At 44.2% G+C, this 26028-nt stretch overlaps 1 protein-coding gene across 1 annotated transcript in view; it reads right to left on the bottom strand.

The window, feature by feature from the left end:
• FNTB (farnesyltransferase, CAAX box, beta) overlaps nt 1-26028 on the bottom strand; it is a 65336-nt gene that overhangs the window by 9215 nt on the left and 30093 nt on the right. The window contains exons 5-9 of the mRNA XM_032344505.1: nt 17724-17870; nt 17542-17625; nt 12499-12585; nt 6372-6501; nt 3524-3656 (exon numbers count right to left, since the gene is read on the bottom strand). Of these exons, the coding sequence (XP_032200396.1) occupies nt 3524-3656; nt 6372-6501; nt 12499-12585; nt 17542-17625; nt 17724-17870 (581 nt within the window). The remainder of the gene's footprint in view (nt 1-3523; nt 3657-6371; nt 6502-12498; nt 12586-17541; nt 17626-17723; nt 17871-26028) is intronic.

Here is a 26028-nt window from a genome sequence, read left to right as displayed (position 1 = left end):
CTATACAGCAGCGCCCTGCTTGGAGCCGGGGAGGTGGGACTGGGTATGTGCACCGCCGGGGGTCGGCCCCTTGTTACCTCTTTAACTAGCAAGGGGAGGGGCGCCTGGGTGGCTCAGTGGGTTAAGCCGCTGCCTTCGGCTCAGGTCATGATCTCAGGGTCCTGGGATCGAGTCTCGCATCGGGCTCTCTGCTCAGCAGGGAGCCTGCTTCCCTCTCTCTCTCTCTGCCTGCCTCTCCATCTACTTGTGATTTCTCTCTGTCAAATAAATAAATAAAATCTTAAAAAAAAAAATTCTTTTAACTAGCAAGGGGATCATCACCTTAAAAGTGTACTGGGTTGTTTGCTGAGATAAAAGTAGGGATGAACATGTCAGGGAAAAAGTAGGTATGGTACAGAAGAAAAACAATTTCAGTACATGAGTTTCCCTCCCTTCAACTCCCATCCATCTCCCAAAGGTGCCCATTGTTAAAGGGGTTTTGCTCGCCTCCAGGAAAAGCTATGGGGCTGTCACCCCATGTGCACACAGACCAAACCTCTTACACTTCGTGTTGGGTTCTGGGGAGTTTTCCGTAGGAGCCCATCGCATGTAACCATGGTATGGAGAAATCATAATACATTTAACTATTAACCTTTTCTTAAAAAAAAAAAAAAAAAAGATTTTATTTGTTGGAGAAAGAGAGAGAGCAAGTGGCGAGGAGCAGCGGAGGGAGAGGGAGAAGCAGGTTCCCTGCTGAGCGAGGAGCCCAGTGTGGGCCTCGATCCCAGGACCCAACATCATGGACCTGAGCCAAAGGCATACGCTTAACTGCTTAGCCCCTAGTAACCTTTTCATGAGCGGTTGGGTTGTTCGCCATTCCTTTGCTAATATCTCTGCAGGTAAATTCCTGACATGCACTAGCCTGGTTTAAGTAATTTAAACAAGTCTCCAAACGACCCTCCAAAAACCGATACAGCTATTTACACCCACACTGACAGTGCAAAACTGCCCGTTTTCCCACACTCTCCCCAACACTGGCACCATGTTTTCTCCTCTCTGGCAATCTGACCGTAAAAGCGACCAGTGTCTCACTGATTTGATTTGCACATCTTTCACTATATCTTTTGGTTCCATTTATACACCTGTGGCAGCTACACCGTGGTAGGCGGCCATCCGGTATCAGAGAACAAGTCACTTAGCCTTACTGTTCTTTGTTTCCTCCTCCGTAAAATGGGGTGACAAGACTACCTATTCCATGACATTGTTCTGAGGCCCAAACGAGAAAATCCGTGTGAAAGACTGTTGAGTCCCAGGCTGAGCAAGTCTTGGTCACCTGCCGGGGGCGGGGGGGGACAGTAGCAAAAGCAACACCACCAGGAGCTCCTTCCCTGCCTGTTCTGAATCTCCCTGTTCAAATCCTCTGCCTGGGTTTCAGGGAGGGTCAGCTATTTCTTAGTGATTTGTAAGAGTCTCTCAAAGAAATTAGCCCTTTCTCATTCGTCGTAAATAACTTTTCCCACCTTTTTTCTTGTTTTGCTTATAGAATTTCTATTCTTTGGTAAAATAACTTTTCTTTATGCAAGAAATGCAAATTAATTCAGAAAATCAGAAGATACAAATAAGAAAAGGAAACAAGTATCACCTGTCATTTCACAACCCAGATACCTTCTAGTAATTTTTAGAGTCAAGTCTTCACTAAAAATGGAATTATAGGGGCACCTGGCTGGCTCAGTCAGTTAAGCATCCAATTCTTAATTTCAGCTCAGGTCATGATCTCAGGGTCGTGAGCTCAAGTGCCGCATCAGGCTCCTTACTGAGTATGGAGCTCGCTTCAGATTCTCTCTTTCCCTCTCCCCCACCCCTCATTTGAACTCTCTCTCTCTCTCTCTCTTAAAAAAAAAAATGGAATTACATATACGCTGCTTTGAAATCTTTGCTCATAGTATATTATGAGTATCTTTCTACCCATCGTCTCTTTTCGACTCCCAATGTCAGTATTATGCCTCCTGCTGGAGACACTTCCTTCTTCCTTTCTCACTGTTGCTGAGACATGGGTGAGCTTCAAGCCCAACTCAGGTCTCCTCTGTCAGGCAGTGAAAAAGCTGCAAGGCCCAAGAGTCACAGGCAACCTCTTCCACAGGCAAAGCTCTGAGTGTGATCAGGCCTCCAGAGCAGGTGCTACAATAAACAAAATGTCAGCAGGACCCCACCCCCACCCCCTGCCACCCATACTGGCAGGGGGCGCTCCTGCAGCAGCTCTCCCGGATGCTCCTGCCACGCATCATGGCCAGGGGCAGGTCGGTGAAAGGCTGCCCATTATACCAGGGGGTTCACCTCACCAGTTCCAGATAAAGAAATCATTAAAACCCCAGGCGACTTTTGCTTTGAGAACATTGGACTCTCAGGGATTTCTTGGCTTCTCTATTCCAGCGGTCAAGCCAGAGACAGTGCAGGCTCAAGTCGGGAGAAGGATAATTCTTAATGCCCTGAGATCAGAAGCCCAGGGGCCCAGGCAAGGAATCTCAGGACAGACTACAACTGGAAGAATGGGGAAAATGGGCAGAGTCGGTGCTTTCTTCAAGTCTGTATCCAAAGTGGCCACAACTCAAGTGAAATGAAGAAAGTAAAGAAAAGGGGCTCAGCAGGATGAGCCAAAGAAGATAAAAAGGCACATGGGGATGGCAAGGCAGTAGCAAAGAATCTCATCTTCCACATTTGAGCAACTAATTACCCAGCTACTAAGTCCAAAGAAAACCTTCCCTCTGGGCCAAGGGATCTCACTCCAGAATAGATCAGGACCCAGCCGGGCAGCTATGAGTATGGTTTCCCCAGAAACACCCTGCTCTCACATAAAATTAATAAGAAAGCTGATCTGGGAGTCTGCAGGCAACCTGAGATTTCAAAACATAATAAAGGAAGGCTCCCAGAAGTTTCGCTTGCTCTCTGAGTGCTTTGGTTTGGCAGTCCCATTTGAGATGCCACAGAAACGAACACAGGTCTCTCCACGCCAGGTGGAGGAGGGGCGGGACAAACTTGGATTTAGGACACTTCATTGAATTTAAGATATTTCTAATGGCGGCATTTCTAATGGTGGCCTCAACAAAGCTAGTCAGACACAGGATCTTTTCTGCACAGACTCTGTTTCTCTGCCCCTTTCTGCAAGTGCCTGTTTGGTTACTGTTGTGACCGCAACGTGCACAGCATGGGTTTTCAGTTCCAGTCTGACTGATGCAGAACTCTGCCCTGGAAACTGTGGCTTCACACCCAGGAGAGGTGGCAGTCACCCCGGGGCCCAGGACATGCACCTAACTCCTGGCCATGGCCAATCTGAAGCAGCCATCATAATGCAGCTGAACCCTGGAATCGGGTCCTGCTCTGTGCAAAGGCAGGAGGTTCCAAGCCGGGCATCTGTACTCCAGGATAGACAGAGCTCATTTCTGCCCCCTAAAAAAGCATGCTGGCCTCCTGACTTGATGAACAGCCACAGGACATCGCTTGGCCCCCGTCAGCAGCCCGACCCCCACCAACAGCCACCCAGGCTGACCTTGAGCATGCAGTGCGCGGTGCAGCAGGGGCAGAAGCCCCGCCTGCCAGAAGGAGTAGCAGCCGTCCACCAGCTTGTTGCAGCGGCCCTGAAATCCACCTTCGAAGCGCATCTGCCGGCTGGTCACCCATTGCTGAGGAGGACACAGACAAGGGAAAGGCAGTTACAGGTGAAGGTCCCATCTCTTGGCTTCTTGGCACTGGCAGTCAGTCCAGTGCGCTGGCTGCTACCTCCTCCCCTCACTGCCGCAGATGCAGAGCGGAGCACTTGAGCTGGACCCCTTCGGGGCAACCAACACTGATCTCGGCTCAGAGCCTAACAGACAATGGACAGTCACCTCTTCCTGGGTTTCAGATGGGTTCTGGGGCTGACAGGATGAAGAGGCCAAGTTGGCCTGTAAGGACACCTGCAAATGTCTCCCCAGAAACAAGGCTTAACTAGGAAACATCAAGCCAAGACCACCAGGGGCTCATTTCTAACCACTTTTCCTGCTGGTAAGTTTATTAGAAGCAGATCAATGGAATTTTGTGCTATGTCTCATCGGATGATTTTAAACTGTCCCTGACTTTGACTTGGCACCTAAAGAAATCCATCCAAAGTTTCTTAGCAAAACACTTGCAGGACTGGAAGCAGAAGCCATTATCCCAACCACCAATGATGGGTCTGTCTGGTCTAGCCTCTCTGCTTCTCCAGGGGAACCTGGCTAGCTAACAGAAGAAAATCTTTCACGCTGACCCTATAAAATGGCTCCTGATGTCACTTGGCAATCACCCATGATGCTGCCCTTCCCCACTTATCTCCAAGTTTCCTAAACAGGCGCTGCTACCAAGATCAAGATAGCCATGGGTTTGGCCTCCAGGAATGAGCAGAACCAACTGGCTGGGCAGATAATGACATCTTCATTTCCCTCCCAGGACACCCACCAGCCACGGACTTTCAGAACTGAACAGTGTGGCATAAGGCATCTCCTCGTCCCTAGGTTCTTGCTAGACTGACTCCTCAAAGGAGCCGCCAAGGACCCCTTTCGGAATGGGGGTGTCCAGCCTATGTTTCAGTTAGCAGTTGTGGAGTTATTTTTAGATTATATCCCTGTTCAAGGCAACACTCACTCATAACAGTCAAGTCCCAAGTTTTCAGAAGAAAGATATAAAAACTAGACTGCAGGTACAGACTCTAATATGTCCCCACTGAGTCTTCAGTGAGCCCATTAGGGATGACGCTATTTAATGAAAGTAGGTGAAGCATCACTTAAGGAAAGAGAAAACAGGTACTACAATGGGAAGCCCATTCTTCATTTTACTTACCCTACAGACTAAGGGTTGATCTCCCCCCCCCCTTAAGTCAGACTAAATAATTTTTCCCAATGCCTAAGTCCATGGGTTTATTCTGTTTCTCTTGGCTATATGAATTCATAAAATCCTTCTGGCATAGGTCCTAGTTCTCCCAAAGCAAACAGAAGGGAGAGAGTGGTTTGGGTAAGAAGGACACTGGCATTTGTTGAGCATCTACTATATGCCAGGCAGGTTTATGGATTTTTCTCTCTTTTAACTTTCAGAGTCCAGAGTGCTAACCTCACCTTTACGCTTCAAAAAAACCCATTTTCTCTACCTTAATAAGAAGGAAAAAAACTGAAGCTAAAACAGACAAATTTCCTAAGGTCACATGGTTAGGAAATGGTAGAGATAGGGCTCAAATCTAGAATACTGCCACTGTAACTGAGGCTTCTGCTAATTATATTCCATATTTCTGCCTGGGAAATGGGACTTCCATAATTGACGCCTTACTGGTGATCAGATTTTTAAATGTCTAACAAACTCAAGGTCTAATGGAAAAAGTTGGCCATTTCAGCATAAACCTTCAAGGAGAGTATACTACAGGAGGCTTCCTAAGGATGAGGACAAAATACTGCTGGTTGTGTACAGAGTACAACAGGAACTTCCTTACAAGCTCATGAAGGGTCTCACAACAGTTCCTACGATGAGAGGCTGACATTTGAACTTGGGAAGAGGAGATGAATGTCAGTTGCAGCTGGTCTGCTCTGAGGTCATGGTCGGGAATAAATGCTTCCCAGAAGATGGTGGCACTGGGTGTTTGTATGTTTGTACTCTAGGCTTCGGGTGATAATGTCAATACAATCTGGTGACTCCCTGAAGCTAACCGCTTTCTGAATTCACTCTTAATATCTGTCAGGAACTCAGAGTCCAGACATACATGCTTGGGCTACCTGCTCACATAGTTACTAGTTGGGGTGAGTGCTGTGTATTATGCAAGTCTGACGAATCACAGACTGTACCCCTGAAACAAATAATACATTATATGTTGCTAATAATAATAATAATAATAATGAAAATAAATAAATAAATGTAGTTACTAAATGTTCATATATTGCGGTCCGTAACAAAAGCTTGGCCTCCAAAGGCCTGAGAGCCCTTCTCATGACGTTTTCTCTTAGGAAATTCTTCCTAAGACACGTGATGTCATCTAAATTTAAGAAACTGAAGCTACAGCCTTGGGAGTATGAGGAAGGTACTCTGGCTCATGCCAGATGTGTGACGGACTCACGAAGGCTATGGAGTTGGCCTAACACACCTCAGAGCAGGAAGATGGAAAGGCAGGAAAAAAGGAGCCAAGACCAAGGAGACGTTCACCCCTCCCACTTTCTTGGAACAGTGCTGAGCCCCCAACAACTGCATTGAAAAGCTTCATTATAGGACATTTAGTCCGTGGGCTCCGGGCAGGAACTCTCAGCCTTTCCCACAGCCAAACAGTCCCAAAGCCTGTGGGTTTGAGCAGTCACATCACGGGGGGCCCTGGGGCCCCAGAGGAAGAGGGGTCAACAGACACTTACCAATAAGCTCTTCAAATTCAAGGAACGTTCCTTCTTGAGGATGACCAGGGCAGCCAGGCCACAGAAAGTGTAGCCGCCATGGGCTTCCATCCCTGGCACCCCACCAATTCCACCTTCCCAATTCTGACACCTAAGGGGAGATTGAGAAGAGCAGGCTGAGTGGTCGGTGTCAACCAACGAGTGTCCAGCTCTAGTGCGGGGCACAAGTGTGGAACCGCCCTGGACGGCAGAGAATAGTTTGCTTTAGGTCACCGCGTGAACTGCCACAGCTGTGAATGGAAAGATGCCAGCTAATTAACTCCTGCAAATGCCTCTCCCTTAAAAAAACAAACAAACAAACAAACAAACAAACAAAAAATCAGGGAAACTCAGAAATAGTCTATTTATGTAAAAAACATAGTATCTCAAATCTTTACTTTTAGGGAAAAGGTTATAAAATCATATAGTCAGTGTGACAACTAGTATTAAATGTTTTATCTATTTCTGGTATTTTTCCTCTTTTCTGTATTTTAAAAAAATTTCTATAATGATATCAATACCTTTATTACTTATCAAAATAAACTTATTTTTAAATGACAACTTTCTACATATTCAAATTAGCCATTTATTATCATAGTTATTATTAGGGGGTTATAATATATTAATAATGTATTCTCCAGTCATAAAACGTGCCTGATCTTTGTACCAGCAATATGGAGTCATTTCTAGGAATTAATCCTACAAAATAAGAGAAAATGTATTCAAAGAGCAGATTAGAAGAATGTTTACCATATTCCCATTCATAACAGTGAAATATCAGAAACAACTCAAGAGCTCAACAGTAAGGGACTGGTTATAGAAATTACAGCACACTGTACAAAAGAAAACCACTCATTTAAAATGATGCTATGAAGTACATTTAAAGATGTTCCAAATATATCACATGAAAAAAGTTATAAAGTGATAATGTACAGTATAATTTTTCTGGAATTCTAAAAAGATATACACCAACAGAGTGATTGGTGGTAGATTCCAAGCAGTCTGGATGTTCTTCTTTTTGCTTGCCTATAATAAATGTTTTATCTGTGAAATAAAGAAATTTTCTTTTTAGCATATTTTCCTGTAACAGGGCAGGACTTTACTTCCAGTGATCTCCAAGAATGAACACAAGCTCGTACTCTGCAGGTGTGTCTGCCTCCCAGTACCAGCTGGAGAACAGGTGCACAGGGGGAGGAGCGCTTACTCCAAAACTTGGCAGGACTTCCAGACGAAAGAAGAAAGAAGCAATAATCCTGCCCATCTTCCAGGCACCTCTCCTTAGAGGCCTGGCCTCTCAGGAACTCACAGGCCGTGTTCAGAGCAGTCCCCGGGCCCAGGGACATCACAGTGCAGAGCGCTAAGACAAAAAAAGGCTACCGTTCCCTGCACAGACCCCTCAGCCCCTCTGTCCCAGGACCCTGCCACCCCACCCCCAAGAGGCGAGTGTCCTTTCTCACATTTGGCCACAGGGATGGGAGGAATAGCTCAAGTATGAAGAGTGTCCTGAGTGAGGAACATCTGGGGAACTCTTAGCAATTTTCATTTTCTTAATTTAGCTTTCAAACAATTTTTTTTAAATTAAAAGAAAAAATTCTGTTAAAGAATAAGTAATGAGAAGTAAACCTCCTGCCCACCCTAGCTAGCCCCCAGACCCTCTCACCAGCAGTGACCACTGTCAGTTTCTGCACCTCTGCCTCTTTCCCTCTCTCTCTCTCTCTCTACACACACACACACACACACACACACACACACACAAACACAGAAGTGCAAACACACATGATCTACATTCCACTTTTCCTCCCTTTTATATGCATGGAAGCAATTTTAATCATTGTAAATTAGTAAGTTGAGTAAAATTCTTTGGGAGTGTCTTCTAGCCAAACCTAAGAGATTGAGCACAAGAGCCCAGTAAAAGAAAAGGAAAGGAATTTAAAAAGGGATAAACTCCAAGGGTAAAGAGCATAGGAGAAGATATACACACAGCAGATAACAAAATTTTGAAAGCCAGGAAAGGAGAGAGATAAGAAGTAACAGACCTAACAGATTAGAGAACCCTACACCAGCCCGGTGGGCAGGAGGCAACACAAAGCAGGGTGATGTGCTCCAGCAGAAGGACCAGGAACTGGAGACGCAGGACCCCTAGCCCTCCAGAAGCCGCATGAGAGGGAAACAAGTTAATTGTTTGCAAATGTATGTAAGAATCAGTTAGATCCCCCGGTGCCCAGCAGGTGAGGACAGAAGGTTTCGGGGGTTTAATCAAGAGGGTCTGAACTCCAGGATATCCAGCACAGAGAACAGGAGGGAGGCACCACACTGAGCAGGGGAGTGCGTGAGAATCTATAATCTGAACACAAACAGCCCCCACCCCGTTTCCTCCTAGTATTTCACAAAGCCGGCTGCCAACTTCCTACCCCAACCAGGAATCTGGAAGACGCTCCACAATGGAAACTGATAAGCTCAAGGGACAAAGCCCATTGGGGTGAAAGGCTGAATGCTGGCACACGCAGCTCTCTGCCAGCTTTTTAGCACTCGGCTCCTAAATCTGAACACCAGGCATTTCTGCAGTTTCTAATACGAGAGAGAGAGAGAGAGAGAGAGGAACAGACACACAAAACTAAGCTGCAGAAATGACACAGGGAGCAGAAGGAAACGTTTTGGATAAAATAGTATATGAGATAAAAATACCGCAAGAATAAAACATGCCTGAAACAAGAACAGGAGAGTACATAAAAAAGTATTTCTTTTAGAAATGAGAATAAAATAAGCTCTGGAAAATTTAAAATAGAATTGCAGAAATAAAACCTCAACAGAAGGGAATCTCTCAGAAAGTACAATAAGAAAGATTAAGAGTTAAAAAGTAGGCAAAATAATCCAAAAAATCAGAAGACCAACCCTATGTATGGGAGGTTATAAAAAGAACAAACACAGAAAACAGAGGGAAAGAAATTATCAAAGAAATAATAAAATAAAGATTCTTAGAACTAAAGTACATGCCATTCCAGACTGAATATACCTGCTGAGTGCCAAAAGAAAAATTTTTTTAAAAATCCGTATCATGGTTCATCAGCATCAAGTTTCTAAACAGCAAGAATAAAGATTTCCAGAAACTTCTAGAGAGGGAGATATGGTGGGACAGAGAAAAAGAGAAACAAAACATAAGCATCTGCTTTCGGCTCAGGTCGAGATCCCAGGGTCCTGGGATGGAGTCCTGCACCAGGCTCCCTGCTCAGCAAGGAGTCTGCTTCTTCTTTTCCCTCTGCCTGCTGCGCCCCCCTGCTTGTGCTCTCTAAACACACGTGCATGTGCACACACACACACACACACACACACACACAATGGATTGGGACTACAATGGCATTGGGAGGCAGGGGTTACCATAACAGTTTTTGGCTACTTAAACTCCTTGCATTTCAGCTTAATATCAAAGTCAATATCCCACCATTTTATATACAAGGAACCTATGGCATAGAGAAGTGAAATGATTTGTCCGAAGCTACTAAATGACAAAACTGGGATTCAAACCCAGGTAGTCAGAGTTCCGCATCTAGTGAGTGCCTAACGATCCAATCCTGCAAATACTAGTTATATACTCTGGACAAAATACACAGAAACAACTTTTCCCAAGGGCTCAGTGGACTGAAAAAAGACAGGCAGATTTGGGTGGGGATTTTAAAGTTGGAGCAGAAAACAGCAGGCAGGCAGTCTCTTCCCTCCCCGACCCTATTTTTTTTCTTCCCAGTTTGCCCTGAGATGGCTGCGGTCACCCAGTAGTGGCAGCGGCAGGTCAGAGGGGCCAGTGGAGGGCAGCTGAAACAAACAGAAAGCCCACCATTTTCCTGGTAAGAAGAACCAGGCTGACGGAAACGGTGGAGGAACACCAGAAAGAGGAGAGCTAAAGAAGGAAAACTCCAAATTCCATGTTTAAATGTCTACCTGACTCCAGATCACACACACATCAGGCAAACTGAAAGCAGATTCTGACCCAAGAACTGACCAAAGAGCCAAGCCCGCTTCCCGGTGCATGTGTAACAATCTGTACTTTGGGTCTAACCAAGTTGAATGCTGCTAAAACAAAGCCATCAACAGTCTTTAGAGCAATCTAACAGAATCCAGCCTCTACGATACAAGACCACAATGTCTAAGATACAATCCAAAAATTACCTGACATATGCAGAATCAGGAAAATGGAACATCCCAACTCTAAGATACCCAGATGTTGAAATTACCAGACAAGAATTTTAAAGCAGACACTTATTAACTATATGTTTACCTCAGGGAAATGGAAAAAAATATATACTTGTAATGAATAAAAAGATGGGAAATCTTAACTGAAAAGAGGAAGTATAATAAAGAACCAAACCCACGCAAGTTAGCTCAAAAGCCTATATTCTTAATCTCTAAACTATGGTTACCTTACACCATTGAGTATTACATGCCAGGTCTTCAGTAAATGTTGGTTATTATTATTGTTAGCCTTTTCCACAATGATACTGGAAGCCAGAAGATAATGGAGGAATGCTAAAAAAAAAAAGTTCTGAAGAAATACAATTTATACAGTTTCCAATTTAGAAATCTCTAACCAAATAAAATCTCAATCAAGTGTGAGACTAAAATAACCATTATGCACAATCTTAAAAATTCATCTCCTAAGTGCTCTCTTTTGGGATCTACTGGAGTATGTGGTTCATAAAAATGTGTAAGTAGCCAAGAAAAAGGAGGACAAGGCCTTCAACAAAGGAGACAAGTGAAGTGAATTTCATGCTGAAAGGAAGCTTCTGGATACCTGCTGGGCAGCAGGCTGAGAGCAATCTGTCCAGACTGAAGCAGGAGGGCACAGGGCTCCAGGAAGGAGAACTCAAAATACACACACACACACACACACACACACACACATGAGAACTGATACATTACCTAAAGTGTTTGACTGTAATGAGAGTGATTTTATAGCTCTGGCAGAAAATCTGGGAATAAATTCATGACGTATGCATTTTTAAAAAGAGGAAATGACTAATTCCAGGAAAATAAAAATTATCTAGGAAAGTAAATATGACCATAGTTTACCATCTGATATACCTGTAAATTATATTTCCGTATGACAGGTACTACTTTGGTAAGAATAAAAACATAAAAAACAAAATAATACAGCTTGGATAACATTCCATATTAATACATAGGCATCTACTATACCTTTTTTTTTCTTTTTTTTAATCATGAGATACTTGAAATGTCTAGGAGTATAGCAAATAATATATAGAACATACATGTATGTCACACCTAGCTTTAACGGAGTCATATACACTTCGGTCTCTCTTTTATTTTAAAGAAATGAACCATTACAGATACAGTTGAAGTTCCCCGTGGAGATGGGTAAACATCTCCTGATTTCATTTCCTCTGCTCTCCCTGAGAAGTAATCATCATCCTGAATTTGTTTTTGTATTTTTATATTATATATTTTTTTATATTTATATATTTTTATATTACCACAGGTCATTCTTCCTATAAATACAGAATTATTGTGCATGTTTTCAAATTTTAAGCAAGTGTGCTAATCTGCATGTTTTAACATCCTTTACTTTAACTCAGGGTTGTTTCTGAGGATTTATCCGTCTTGATACACGCAGCTCTGGTTCATTCATTCCAACTGCTATCTTATATTGCAATGTGACTACACCACGGCTTGCTTCTCCCTCCCGTGCTTATGAACATTTAGCCTGTTTCTGGGTTTTGCTATCACAAACAAGTCGCATGTTGGTCTCTTTCGCGCACGTGTGTGAGCTTCTGTAAGTGTGGGATTACGGGGTCATTAGCAACGGCATCTTTAAGGTATTACCAATTTGCTCTCCAAACTGGTTAAATCCATTTAGATGCCCACGAGTACTGTTTGCACAAGGTTTTGATCCTTGCCCATCTACACAATACCACAACACTGAAGAAAGTCTGGGGAAAAAAAGAAAACTTGTGGAGCATTTCTGAAAGGCACCATGCTACAGCCCCAATCCGTCTCTTGTAATTTTAGAGTCACTTCCATTCCTTTATCATTTTCTTTATTTTCAAAGTCTTGACCACCTGCTTTCTAAGAGGCCAGGACAAATCCCAGCATCTCTCACCTTGCTATCCATTCGGCCGTGCCCTCAAAGAGGTCTGGAGTGATGATGTTGGTCAGAGAAGCTACGGAGGCAGCACAGTACGCGCTTCTGGAAGGACAGAAACAGAAGGGGAGAGTGTTAAGCTTTAAGGAAGAGCTAAAATAGGGTTCACTGAACTCAGGCAGACTGGTCTCTGCCTGGTAAGCTGTAATCACCTCCTGTCCTCACTCTTGGCCCTTGGTCAGTCCTCCTGGGTCTCCAACTGAGAGGTCTGACATTCTATTTGGATAGAGTTGCTCACAGCATGGCTTCAGTGAAAGAACATGACATTCTAGTCTCCCTACCTCCACATGGTCAAATCTACATCAGAGGAAATAACAGCCAGATCAATTCGTGTCCAAAGTGAATTTAGCTCTTCTTTCAAAGACCTATCATGGTTCCCAAACTTCCACAGTGTCATTCATTCGGCTATTTCTGATACACTCATTCATTTGATGTCAGTAATGTTTCAGATCCAGAACTTCTGTATATGGAATGGACACATTAAAGGTTAACTGTATATTCTTTCTGCAACAGACACTCCAAAGCAGGGCACCAGACCCTAACGGCTGCGTAGTCCAGACGAGAGGGACAGGAATAGAGGAGTCCACTCGGATACTTCCCTTGGGCCTTCAGAGGGAGAAAGGAACTTTGATTTCAAGCACCCCACCAGTACGTGGACGCACGCACGCGCGCAGACACACACATGCACACACACTTTTAAATTAAAAAGAAAGAGAACATTTTTTTTTTTTTTTAATGTTATCCGACTGGATTTGGAATAAGTCTTCCCATTCCATCCTGCCGGCCCTCATTCTTCTCAGGACACATTTCATTTCAGCTTCTCTCTCTATTACGAAATATATCTACAAACTGTGTTTTCTTTCCTTCTATGCCCTTTTCAAATATCCAGCATCTCAGCTCCATTTTACGATGAAGACAGTTTGTTCTAATTCTGCTTACAGATCCTTGCTAAGGGCTCCTGAGGAATATAAAAGGGAGGAAAGAGGAGGGCCTAGGTTCCATATCGTTCTATATGGACATAGCTACTAAGCCAAACTTAGGAGGTTTCCCGAAGACATCTGTGCAGAAGCTGCAAGCTTATGATACTACACCAGCCTTTGCATCGGCTGGCTCACGCTGGCCCCGGCACGGAAGGGGCTGAGTTACTCCAGCAGCCAGCAGAAGCATGCGAGAGTCCTGCGTGCCAAACATTATCACCCACCAGAAGCTAACCTCAGAGGTCTGATCTCACTTCTTTCAGGTTTGGAGCCTCTCAAAGGGGCTCCACAGTATTTGCTCTTGAACCTTCACATAACCTCTGAGATAGGGAGGCAGCCAACCACGTCGTTTGCTTCTCGCAGATGGAAGAACTAAGACGTGATGCCAGGTGCCGCCAGTCCTAGATCGCACACGGAAACGGGGAGCCAACAAAACCCACCCCTTTCGTGCAGTTTCTTCCTCTCCTTCTATCCAGTCATCGCTTCTCTCCAATTTGTTCACTACTCCCCGTCCTCTCTACTGTCCTCCGAATCCAAGGCACCGTTCCCAGGATCGAGCTCCTGCCTGGTCTTCTTCCTTCCAGCCCTGAACCCAGAGGACTTTTACTAAAACACTGCAATCCACTCACTGCAACTGGGAAAGTTCTAATAAAATACAGACCACATCCTATCACTCTCTACTTAAAATTGGTCAGTGACTTCCCACTGCTCTTAAACTCCTACTTCAGGACCCCTCGGTCTGTTCCCAGCCTGTACTTCCAGCTTCACTGCTACTGCCCACGAGGCCCTCTCCACTTCAGCCACACGAAACTGCTTTCTCGAGCCCGCTCTAGGCCCTGTCACCTCAAGTTCCATGAATGTGGGTCTCTGCCTGCCCCCTACCCTCACAGAACACTCTAGGTTCTCCAACCTAGATGAGGTCAGTAGTAAATAACTGCTCCTTTCTGAGAACTGAGAAAGGGTGGCAGGTGCTAGGGGTTCACCGAGGTTTGGTCCCTGGCAGCACACCTATGCCATAAAGCCCCGAATTAACTCATCCTAGAGACTATCAAGAATCATGACAGACAGGAAAGATCACGAGGCCATTGTGTCTAACCCAAAATGAGGACTGCTAGCCTCCAGATGCCCAAATGTGCCCTCCCCCAATCTCCACCCATCACTGCTGGTCAAACCCACTCAACGCGCACTCTGGAGTCCTGGTGGACACTTTCAGGCAAAGGACAATTAAATACCAAGCAAGAAATGTTAGGGGCGCCTGGATGGCTCAGTGGGTTAGGCCTCTGCCTTTGGCTCAGGTCATGATCTCAGGGTCCTGGGATCGAGTCCCGCATCAGGTTCTCTGCTCGGTGGGGAGCCTGCTTCCCCCCTCCCCCTGCCTGCCTCTCTGCCTACTTGTGATGTCTCTATCAAATAAATAAATAAATAATCTTTAAAAAAAAAAAAAGAAAAGAAATGATGAAACTGGGATACGAGAACGCAAAGCAAGGAAGCGTTCACCTCTCTGATCCTATGCAAACCAGAAGCATGGCTGAAAGGGAGCACATTAGCAGAGGAGCTTCCGTACAGGTGAGATACAGCTGCAGGGCTCTTGGATGGAACAGATCGTTTTTCCTGGAGAAGTTTGCTAGCATTTGTCTAGCAGATATAAATATGAACACAGAAAAAAACCTACGCTGCAACTAGTAAGCTGGAGAATAATCACATCTGAAAATCACATTGTATCACATCTGATACAATGCAAAGCAATCTGACTTCACCTCGTAATGTCAGAAGTTTTAAAAAGCTAAATTTTAGGGCGCCTGGGTGGCTCAGTCATTAGGCCTCTGCCTTCGGTTTGGGTCATGATCCCAGGGTCCTGGGATCCAGCCCCGTGTTAGACTCCCGGCTCAGTGGGAAGCCTGCTTCTCCCTTTTACACTTCCCCTGGCTTGTGTTCCCTCTCTCACTGTCTCTCTCTGTCAAATGAATAAATAAAATCTTTAAAAAAAAAAGAAAAAGCTAAATTTTGAGATCGTGCATATTCAGTCGGACGAGCTGTAGAACAGAAATGAAAATGTGGTGTCAGGGCTGGGGGGACAATTTTTAACCTCTACCTTAAGAAGAGTCAACACAATACTGCTTTTCCTCATTAGTCATATTGGCTTTGTTGGTGTTGACAGGGTTAAACACACAACCACAGTCCCAGATGGAGTCACTTATGCTAAGCCCCACATCACCAAACTGAAACTTAATCACAGTTTCGGCTCTCCAGAAATGAAGTCTTAAACCAGTTCATCAGGAAGCACCTGGTGAGCGCTGGTTAGGTCACCTGCCTGATAGAACCCTGCTGTCCCCGAAAGGAAAGTAACCTCGCAAAACTGACCCACTTATTTGCCTTGTATAACCTCCCTGTTCCCGGTCCCTTCTTGATACAGTAGAAATATAGGTTTGGTCTTCTCCCAGATTGCTGGCACAGCGCTCCTGAGTGACAGGGGTGACAGGAGAGTCTCTAGTGATTCAAAACAAGCCCTGGTGAAGCAAACCTGCGTTATGCTAATGAGGTGACTCCAGGAGGATGGGCCGCTTGCCACAGAAACTGACCCACGACTAGAGGGTTGGCAGCTTCAGCCCCGCTCCCCTGAGGAGAAGGGCTGCGGATCAAGTTAATCACCAATGGCCAACGATTTCACCAATCATGCGTGCATAACAGAACTTCCATAAAAACCCTAAATGATGGAATTTGGGGAGCTCCAGGGTGGTGAACACAGCCAGGTGACTGCTGGGAGGGTGGCATACTCCAGCTTCACGGGGACAGAAATTCCTACACTCCAGACCCTTCCAGACCTCGCTCAATACACCTCCTCATCTCGCTGTTCATTTGCATCCTTTATAATATCCTTTGTAATCAATCAGTGAGTTCTGGGAGCCGTCCCTACCAAATTATTAAACCGAAGAGGGGTCATGGGAACCTGATTTGTAGCCAAGTCAGACAGAAGTGTGGGTAACATGGGGACACGTAACTTGGGACTAGCATCTGAAGTGGGGGTGATCTTCTGGGTCGGAGCCCTTAACCTGTTGAATCTGAGCTAAATCTGGTTAGTCGATGTCAGAATTTAACATGAGAAAAAAAAAACAAACAGACATTTGGTGTTGGAAGTGTTGTAAGAAATTGTTTTTCCAGGGGAGGACAGATTTTTGGTTCGAGTAGATTCATGACACATGTTTTCCTCCCCCTTTACTTTCAACAACAGTTAAGCCAGAAAATGAATCAACTTGTATAGAAGCTAAACACATTTACAAATGAGGCAATAAGATGGCTTTGCTATAGAAAGTTAAAAAAAATAGTAATAAAAAAAAAGTATTTCTCTGACTAAATAGTAAGAATTTGGTATAAAGTCTCAATGATCCACCACCTTTGAGAAATGACTGAGTGAACTCCCCATATGTCTTTAGTAATCTCCTGTCAGATGAGTGAGCTACTTGCGAGGTACATTAGATTACTCCAGAGTAAAATAATAATTTTGAGTCAACTGGTTCTAATCAGTAACTGAAATTCTATTTCCCTCAACTCTACTAGCCCCCAAGGGTGTTTGAACCTCCCAGAGCAATTTTCAAACAGGTGATAGACATGCTCACGATTTCTTCAAATCCATACAGAAAATATTTACGAGGTCCCTACTGGGCTTCTTCTCCCTTCCTATCCCAGTGAGATGAAAGATTATATTACGCCATACAGTTATTATATATTATGCTATGTCATTTTCTACCAATCAAATAAATTTTTGATTCTGAAAAGCATTTGATTTTGTTCCTGTCTTACTTATATTTTGACATTTACAGAGGAATCAAGGGAGAGCAACACCTGAGGATATAGGTCTCACATTTGCCATGATTATGAACTGTGTCCCTGACATGTCATTCCACGGGTCATTCTGTGAGACAAAGCAGCATAATTTTTTCCATGGTGTTCCTTGGGGTTGGCATCTCCAATGGCAGATGAGCTCTGGAATCTACGGGTGCAGCAGCCCGAGAAAAACCCCACTCACCTCACATCCACCTCACCTCCAACGTGCATGAGAAAAGAGCCGTCGGGCTGCTTCAACGAGTATAAATACTGAAGAAGCTTCTCCCTGAGGAACAAGCAGCCGAGAGGCAAGAGACAGCAATGATCAGTGCAGTATCAGCAGGGGGGCCCCTCTGGTGTCCCACACCCTGGCTCTGGCCATACCTGTTAATGACGTCATAGGCCTCCTCGGTGCCGATGATGCAGAGTGCGTTGACGGCGGCATACGTGGGTGCAAGATGTGGGTACTGGCCAGGGCCCCCCCCAAAGCCACCTTCTGGACTTTGACACAGCTCCAGGAACTGACATACGCTAGGTACACAGCCAAATGGAAAACCAAAGTCAGAGAGCATTCATTTCAAAATAAGTTCCACCACAGTCCATCACTTTCCCTCAAAGGGGGAAAAATAAAACCAAAACCTCTCCTCTCAACTACTGAACATATACTGAATATAATTAACCTCTGAAAAGGGCCTCTTTCCCCTGCTATTTTGAATGCCTTTCTTTCTGAGTTTTGCATTTAAGGACTCATCTAGCTGTGAAGCAAGGAGCAAAAGACCCGGCAGAGACTACCAGCCTTTCACCGAACTGGGGATAAGTCTCATGCTTCTTGACCAAATCTTTCCCAGACTTTTCCCTCAGTCTGCCATGCTGCATCTGTGTTGCCAGCCCTTTCTCCTTGCCTCTGAGGTCCCTAAATCGAATTTTGTCAAAACTGTGATGGCACCCAACCTCTCTCCATGCTAACCAACCCACTCCGGGACCACCACCTAGGCCCACCCAGGATATTTAAAGAGATGTCTTCTCACTCCATTGTCACCTAAGTCCCAGGAGCTTCTGACTTTTATTTCTACCACCACCAAGAAAGAAGCTTCTAGTGGAGTCTGCCTTCATGGTTAGGAGAACAAAAGGAGCATGGACTTCTAGCACGCTCACCTCAGTTGTGGCAAACTTCAGCACTGCTGACTCATATCACACAAAGGCATCCCAGCCTGTACACTTTTGGAGAATTTGTTACACTAATCCAGAGAGGCTCCAAGTCCCCCACCAAGGGAAATTGTTTTAAGGGTTTACCTCCAAGCATGGCACTGGGCTGCCCAGAAGTTACATTCTTGTCTGAGGTCAAACCGAGAGAGCCCCTACTTATCCCAGGTCCTCTGAAATTCACTGGGAAGGGAGTGCCCCGGAAAGTCCTGGTTATTGAGCTCTTTCCCCACAACTCAGCATGGACCATAGGCTCCTTATTCGGACAAGTCCGCATTTCAGAGAATAAGCTGCAAATCTCTGTCCTAGTGCTCAGGCAGCCTTCTTCCCCCAGACTCTTTGGTCTCATTCTTTCTTATCTACTGCTGCCAGAGAGACCACAGAGAGTCTAACTCATCTCTAGGGCACAAGCTCATTACTGCTTTTCCACATCGTATCTGATGACTTTTGATTTCAGACCTTCCATTATCTCGCAGGGACAGCAAAAGAAAATTCTGCTCACTCGCTACTGGAGCTCTGAAGTCTTCACAGGTTAAAAGAAAAAAAAATACACATTCCCTTCTATACACACTCCCTTCTATCTGAACCTCTGATTTGACTTCACGAAACACGAGAATTGACGTTGAGCTGATCATCAGAGAAGGAAGACAGTACTGTGGCATATTTGTAACAGTGATTAATTTTCAATGGGAAAATGAGTTTGTTCCTAACATATTTTCCAAACCTTCATTAATTCATATCCTATTTCCTGGAAACAAATAGCTAATAAATTAATGTCCTGACAAAAGCTGGCTGGACTGGCATACAAAGACTTTTCTGTATCACAAAACCAAAAGGTTTTAGTTGATATAAAGCTTAACAGCACATTTTTTTTTTAAAAAACATGAAAAGAAAAAGAGACACCTAGTCATCCATTCTCTTTCCCAACTCCCGAGATAGAATCGTGCCAAATCCAACACCCCTGACCCTGTAGCCTCATGTCTGGTGAGCCGGGATCTGAATGTACCAGACACCTTTAAATCATCCCTCCATGCCAACCTCCCTCAGCTGATATGCAGCATCTGACTGGCCATGGGGCTTCACTGGGGAGCAGGGCTGGGCTTTTCTGGACTCTCAGACGCTTCCATATTACAGAACATTCTGCTCCAGAGGCTTTCCAACCCATAGGGTAAGGAACTGGCAAACTGACCACGAAGTTACCAGTCGTCATTAGCAGAGTTCTTAGCAGCTCTGAAAACCAAAGTGTGAATGAGACTTCTATCTTTAGAAAGGGGGAGGAAAAACTTATCTGAGAGAGCAGAAATCCACCACCTAGTTAAAAACAAAACAGAAAAACCACAAGCAGGAAACGCAGTGCATATACCAAGAGTGGCAGACTTTCTGAAGAACAAGTTTTCATGCATCGCTCCTTTAGTCCTGTGACTAAAAGGGCAAGGAGACCAGTTTGCTTTCACGTCAGCGAGGCGTTTCATTCTAGCTAACGTGACAATTACCCACAGAGTGAGGGACTATCTTTAAGATGAGGGATTTTCAAACCCAACAAATGTATCTCACAAACATTGGAGAGCGAGTAGAGATAACAGAGATATGAGAAATAAGCCTGGGCCTTCATATTTTTACCAAATTCCCAGATGATGTGACTACACCCAAATTTGAGAACCACAAGTCTTAGCTGAGCAATCAAAAATCACTTGGGGGATGTTTTTGAAAAACCCAATGCCCGGGCCACACTAATACCAATGAAATCAGAATCACTGAGGATGGGACCCAAGTGGCCATATATATATTTTTTAATTCCCGTGTGGCTCCAATGTACAGCCAAGTACATTGCCTGTGAAACTTGAGTGCACACAGAAACTACCCGAGAACCTTGTTAAAATGCAGCTCTGACTGGGGGCGCCCGGGTGGCTCAGTGGGTTAAGCCTGTGCCTTCAGCTCACGTCATGATCTCAGGGTCCTGGGATTGAGCCCCGCATCGGGCTCCCTGCTCAGCAGAGAGCTTTCCCCACTCTCTGCCTGCCTCTCTGCCTACTTACGATCTCTGTCTGTCAAATAAATAAACAAACTCTTTAAAAAAAAAAAAAATGCAGCTCTGATTAAAGTGAAAAATGGGCTAGGGTGGGGTATAAGGCTATAAAACATGTATGTGCAAAAGAAAGTAAAATTTAAGAAGTGACTTAAAACCATAGGTTGGGAAAAATGAATCCATCTGAAATGGGAGCACAGCTTAAAAAATAAATAAATAAATAAGAAAAGATACTAAAAAGGAAATGTAAAATTTAGCCTGAAGTAGAAGTGAGCTGTGGGGGAACACCTGGAGCTCCCTACATTGTTTTCCGCTGGCACTGGAGTTTAGTTTAACAGTCCTGTGGGAAAGGAGCTTAGAGCGGGAGACAAACCAGGGGACTCTGGACTCCAGGAACTAACCTGAGGGTTACAGAAGGGAGGGGGTGGAGGGATGCCGTAACTGGGTGAGAGGCATCAAGGAGGGCACATGTGGTGATGAGCACTGGGTGTTATACGCAACTAATGAATCGTTGAACACTACATCAAAAACTAATGATGTACTATATGTTGGCTAACTGAACATAATAAAAAAAAAAGTAAAAATAAATTAAAAAATAATTTTAAAAAAATGCAGCTCTGACTCCAAAAAGCTAGATGGGCTTGAGTCTGCCCTTTCAGCAAACTCCAGGTGACGGCCATGCCACTGCTTGGGAACCACATTTTGGGTAGCAAAGATCTGTGCTGTCCAATAGGTCGCGACTAGCCACATGAGGCTATTTAAATTTTAAACTAAATTCATTAAATTAATTTAAACTTAAGCTCCTTGGTCACAGAAGCCACGCTGCAACTGTTCAATAGCTACACGTCCCAAGTGGCTCCCACAAAATAGGGAACATCTCCATTACTGTAGAAAGTTCTACTGAACATCAACACTCTATCATTCAACTGTGAAAAAGTCTGTGAAACCTATAAGGAGATCAATTCAAAGCAGAAGTATCAATGATTAATCGTCAGCCTCATAAGGGGTTTACTTGGACTTTAAGGAGATGGTTGAAGACTGACCTAAAGTGGTTGATTCTGGGCATCACTGTCACCAACTTGGAGGAAGTACTCTAAAACAAGCAGATAATTCCAAAGGACCAGAGAAACACCTCCAAGGTGAGAATTAAAGTCCAGAATAATATAAAATAAATCGGCAGCATATAAGAATAAAACAAATGAAATAGGGACAAGATAATATACTTAGGGATGGCAGGAGTGGGGGATGAGTAAACCATATCAATATACTATGGGAAAGGACTGGGATACAGGAGAAAAAGGACCAGAGGTTAAGGCCTGTGAGTTGTGAACACAAATGAGAATACTTCTTAAGAGCATCATAAATGCAATACTGGGGGCGCCTAGGTGACTCAGTCAATTAAGTGGCACCTTCAGCTCAGGTCATGATCCCAGGGTCCTGAGATTGAGCCCCACATTGGGCTCCCTGCTCAGTAGGGAACCTGCTTCTCTCTCACCCCCTGCCCCTCCATCCCTCTCGTGCTCTTTCTCTCCCACTCACTCTCTCAAATAAATAAATAAAATCTTGAAAATAAATAAATAAACAAACACAGTGCTGGCCACAACTATATTTGGTTCCAGCCTCCATTTGCCAACTCAAAGGAGGTTCAGGTTAGAGCTGTAAAAATGGCTAAATACCAAAAACGTTAAAAGGCTTAATATGACAGGCAAACACCAAGAAGAAGCTACCCAGCAAAATACCTCAAGCGTACAAAGGGTAATTGTACAAACTTTCTGGTAAAGTAATGAACACCAACACTAATCCACAGCACCAGAATTTAAGTCAGATTTAAGAAAACCTTCAGCACCAGAACGGGTCACCGTGGACAGAGAAGTTACAAAGATGATAACTTTGGAAGTAGCAACAGTCATCCTTGAGCAGGATGGCTTGGGAGGCGAGGCCAATACAAGATGGATGCCTGGACATCGAGCTTCCTCTAGGATGAAGTCTTTTCGAATTTCATACCATAAAACAACTTGAGCTTAGCACAAGAAAGAGGAAAAGTCCTTCCTGAGCAGAGTCTGGCAGTGAACAGGTCAAAGGTAGGTGGGCTCTGCACTGACCCCAGGAGGCCGGTGCTGCCTGGAGAGTCTGACACGTCGTCTGACCTCCCCAAGCACAGCCATCCTCTGGACGCTGCTGCTCTGGAACTATGGTCAAGGCTGAAGTGGGTCACTTTAGAACAAGGCTTCTCCACCTTGGCACTACTGACATTTTGGACTGTCTAGCTGTACATTGTGGGAACTGTCCCACTGGCAGTACCCTTGACCTCAACCCACTAGCCCCCAGCAGCTCCTGGCCAAAAAAGGCTCAGAACACAAAGGACGAGATGAGGTATCTTCATAGAAAGGTAAGGAAACAGACAAATTATATTTTAAAATTAAAAGGAAAAATATTTAAAGAGATATTCAGAGGATCAGCTACTAATAATAGCCTTTTGAAAGGGAAACAGTAGAACACTACTGACACATGAAAACTGAAATTTAGTATTTGAAAAAACTTCATAAGCAGAGAAGTCCTAAAAGAATCAAGTTCAAGACGATTTTTAGATCTTATAGGAGCTAAAAACCTAACTTTGACAGTGCAGCCATCTCCCTGTGATTTCACTTTAGTTTTCAGTAACAAAGCATGGGATCCTCATTACCTTCCCTGCTAAAATCACTAAAAACAAATGTATTTAGTTTAGCTCCAAGATATTAAGTTATTTCAGGTAAACACAAGCAAATTTGTGGATACGGTCTCTCAAAAGTGGCAAGCTAAATTCCTACCTGTGAACATACACACTGTCCTTTAAAAGGTCTGAGGCCAGCAGGAAAAACCTGGCCCTTCCTGGCTTCATTAGGCAGTCAAAGCAGCTGAAAAAGCGATTTTGTCCACTAGAGGGCACTCAGCTTGCCATTCAGTTCCCTAAACACATAGAAGAATGACACTGAACAAAATAGGAAAGAGAAGTGTGTGTGTGTGTGTGTGTGTGTGTGTGTGTGTGTGTGTGTCTGTCTGTCTGTCTGTCTGTCTGCCTGTCTGCACTAGGTGGCAGAGTGGGGAAAGAAAAGGGCAGGAAAATAATACTCCAGACCTAAACTCTGCATCTAATACCTGTATGAAGAAGGAGACAGAAATGTGACCACATTTTCAAAGCATTTCTTTTCTCTGTGCAAAATGAACAAAAAAGTAATATCCTATATCAGATTGTCTTTTAAAAATCCCCATTATTTTTACAGACATCATTAAGATTTCTCTGTATCTTACTAAAAGTAGTTTATTTCCTTATTTGTCAAAGCTAAGCTCTTTGATGACAGATATTATCTGCCCCTAGAATTAACTATCTGCCAAGCACAAAATAAAATTCATTATTGGAAAGTCGAAATAATTCTTTAAAAGTCTGTTAAATCAATGCTCAGAAGAACCCCAAATAAAGATTCTAAGGCAGCTGGGCAGCAGAAATTCTCATTCACTATCACGCGGTTCTTGAAATTAGAACTAGCTTTTTAGTACAAAAGCATCCTTTTAACTACAAAACAATAAAATAAATAACATTTTAAAATATGCACATAACCCCACCATCCAGAAATAACTACAACCAGGTGTGTATACCTTCTGGTTTTCTCTATGCACATAACAAGCTATTTTTTAATCTACAGAAGTTGAATCCTTTTAACTACCTTTTTTCACTTAAATCGTGACCATCTTTCTACATAAATGTAAGCATTTTAAAGATTTTATTTATTTATTTGAGACAGAGAGAGAAAGCATAAGCAGAAGGAGCAGCAGAGGGAGATGGAGAAGCAGACACCCGCTGAGCAGAGAGTCCATATAACATTTTTGTAAACAAATGTGCAATTTACATGCATACATTTTTACTAAAGTATAATGGATATATAGCATCTTATTAATTTCAAGTGTACAACAGTGATTCGGTATCTGTACATATTGCAAAACGATCACAGCAAGTCTAGTTAACATCTGTTGACGTCAATTTTTCAATGGCTGCACAGTATTTCACTGTACATTCTGCACCATATTTTACTTAAGCTTCAAATGTACTTTAACACATCCCTACAGTGGATACTGGGGCTGTGTCCAGTCATTCACTATGAAAGACCCTAGAAGGGGGTCCTCTCTTCTTATCTGACGCTGCCTGGAAAGCTACTCTGACACTTCCTTCCTTGGCAAAGCCTTACCTATACGACAGCAAGTCTACAACCTATAGAACACACTCAGAATCGATGCTGACCCAAGTCTGATCTGCGATCTTCCCAGTCAGGAATTACAACCTCCTCCCTCACACACCTGTTCTTGCCTGCCCCAGAATCCTCCATTTCTTTTTTTCTTCTCTCGTGTACAACTCTCCCATTCCCCTGCTGTACCTCCTGATTGTGTATGTGTGGGGGAGAAACTTCCCAAACACTCCACAACCCCCCACTGGTATTTCAAAAACACATGAGCCTTTGACAATTAAATTCCTGGTATTTCAGAAACTGGGTCCAATTCTACTTCCAGAGCTAGAAGCAATGAGGCTTGTGGCAGCATCGTGATGAGGACAATGCATATTTTTCCTCTCCCTCAGAAAGCATCGTACACATCACAAGGGTTAATTGCCTAATTCTTTATTATCTTCCCCATCCACAGTCATCACAAGACACCCTGCCCAGGAAGGCAAGAATGAGAGGTCATTGTGAAGACAGAATGAATGAGACAATGTGTGGTTCTGTTCTTCTGACCTGACAGCGTGACCCAGGCAGGGGCACGGTGACCAGGCAGTGACCAGCGCGGGGCCCAGGCTAGCCTCCACGCATCCTCATGTGGCCGGTACTATGGGCTGCAAGCAAACGACCCTGGCTCATGGGACTTCCCACCTGGACTCCTCTCCCTCAGGAGCACCAGGGGAGCAGAAGAACTCCAGATGTCAACAAGGGAAGGTGCTCTCTCTCTCTCTCTCAGTGAGAACAGGGGCATCAGATCCAATCCCTGGCTGCCCTTCCCCATCCCAGGTATCCCAAAGACTGCAGTGAGGACAAGGTTCTGCTTTAAAATCTAAACTGTGATGAGCTTCTAAGGACGAGGTGCCACAGTCATTCCCAGAACACCTCCTGCATCAGCAGTTTGGGGACAATCTCAGTTGCTTAGATCTCTGTTCATAAATCAGAAGTTTAAGAAAATTGTGGGTCAAGGCATTGGCACCCCAAGAGTGTAACACATCTAATACCATCGAGAGCTACACTGTCCCCCAGGCCCTGGTGAGCGGGACGCCTATGGAGGTGTTTATGGAAGGCAAAGCCATTTTTGTTCATGGGGCTGGCACATGCTTCCCCACAGAAGCTACTCGAATTCATACTGTTCTTTCTGGCAAAATCACGTCTTTCAGAACTGAAGATGAAGAATTTTCTCAAAGACCAGAGCAAGAGTCAAAAGAAAAGGCCA

This window comes from Mustela erminea, chromosome 5, assembly GCF_009829155.1.
Source record: "Mustela erminea isolate mMusErm1 chromosome 5, mMusErm1.Pri, whole genome shotgun sequence".
Classification (NCBI taxonomy): Eukaryota; Metazoa; Chordata; class Mammalia; order Carnivora; family Mustelidae; genus Mustela; species Mustela erminea.
Note: the sequence above shows the minus strand (reverse complement) of the source record. Positions and strands in the feature narration are given on the sequence as shown.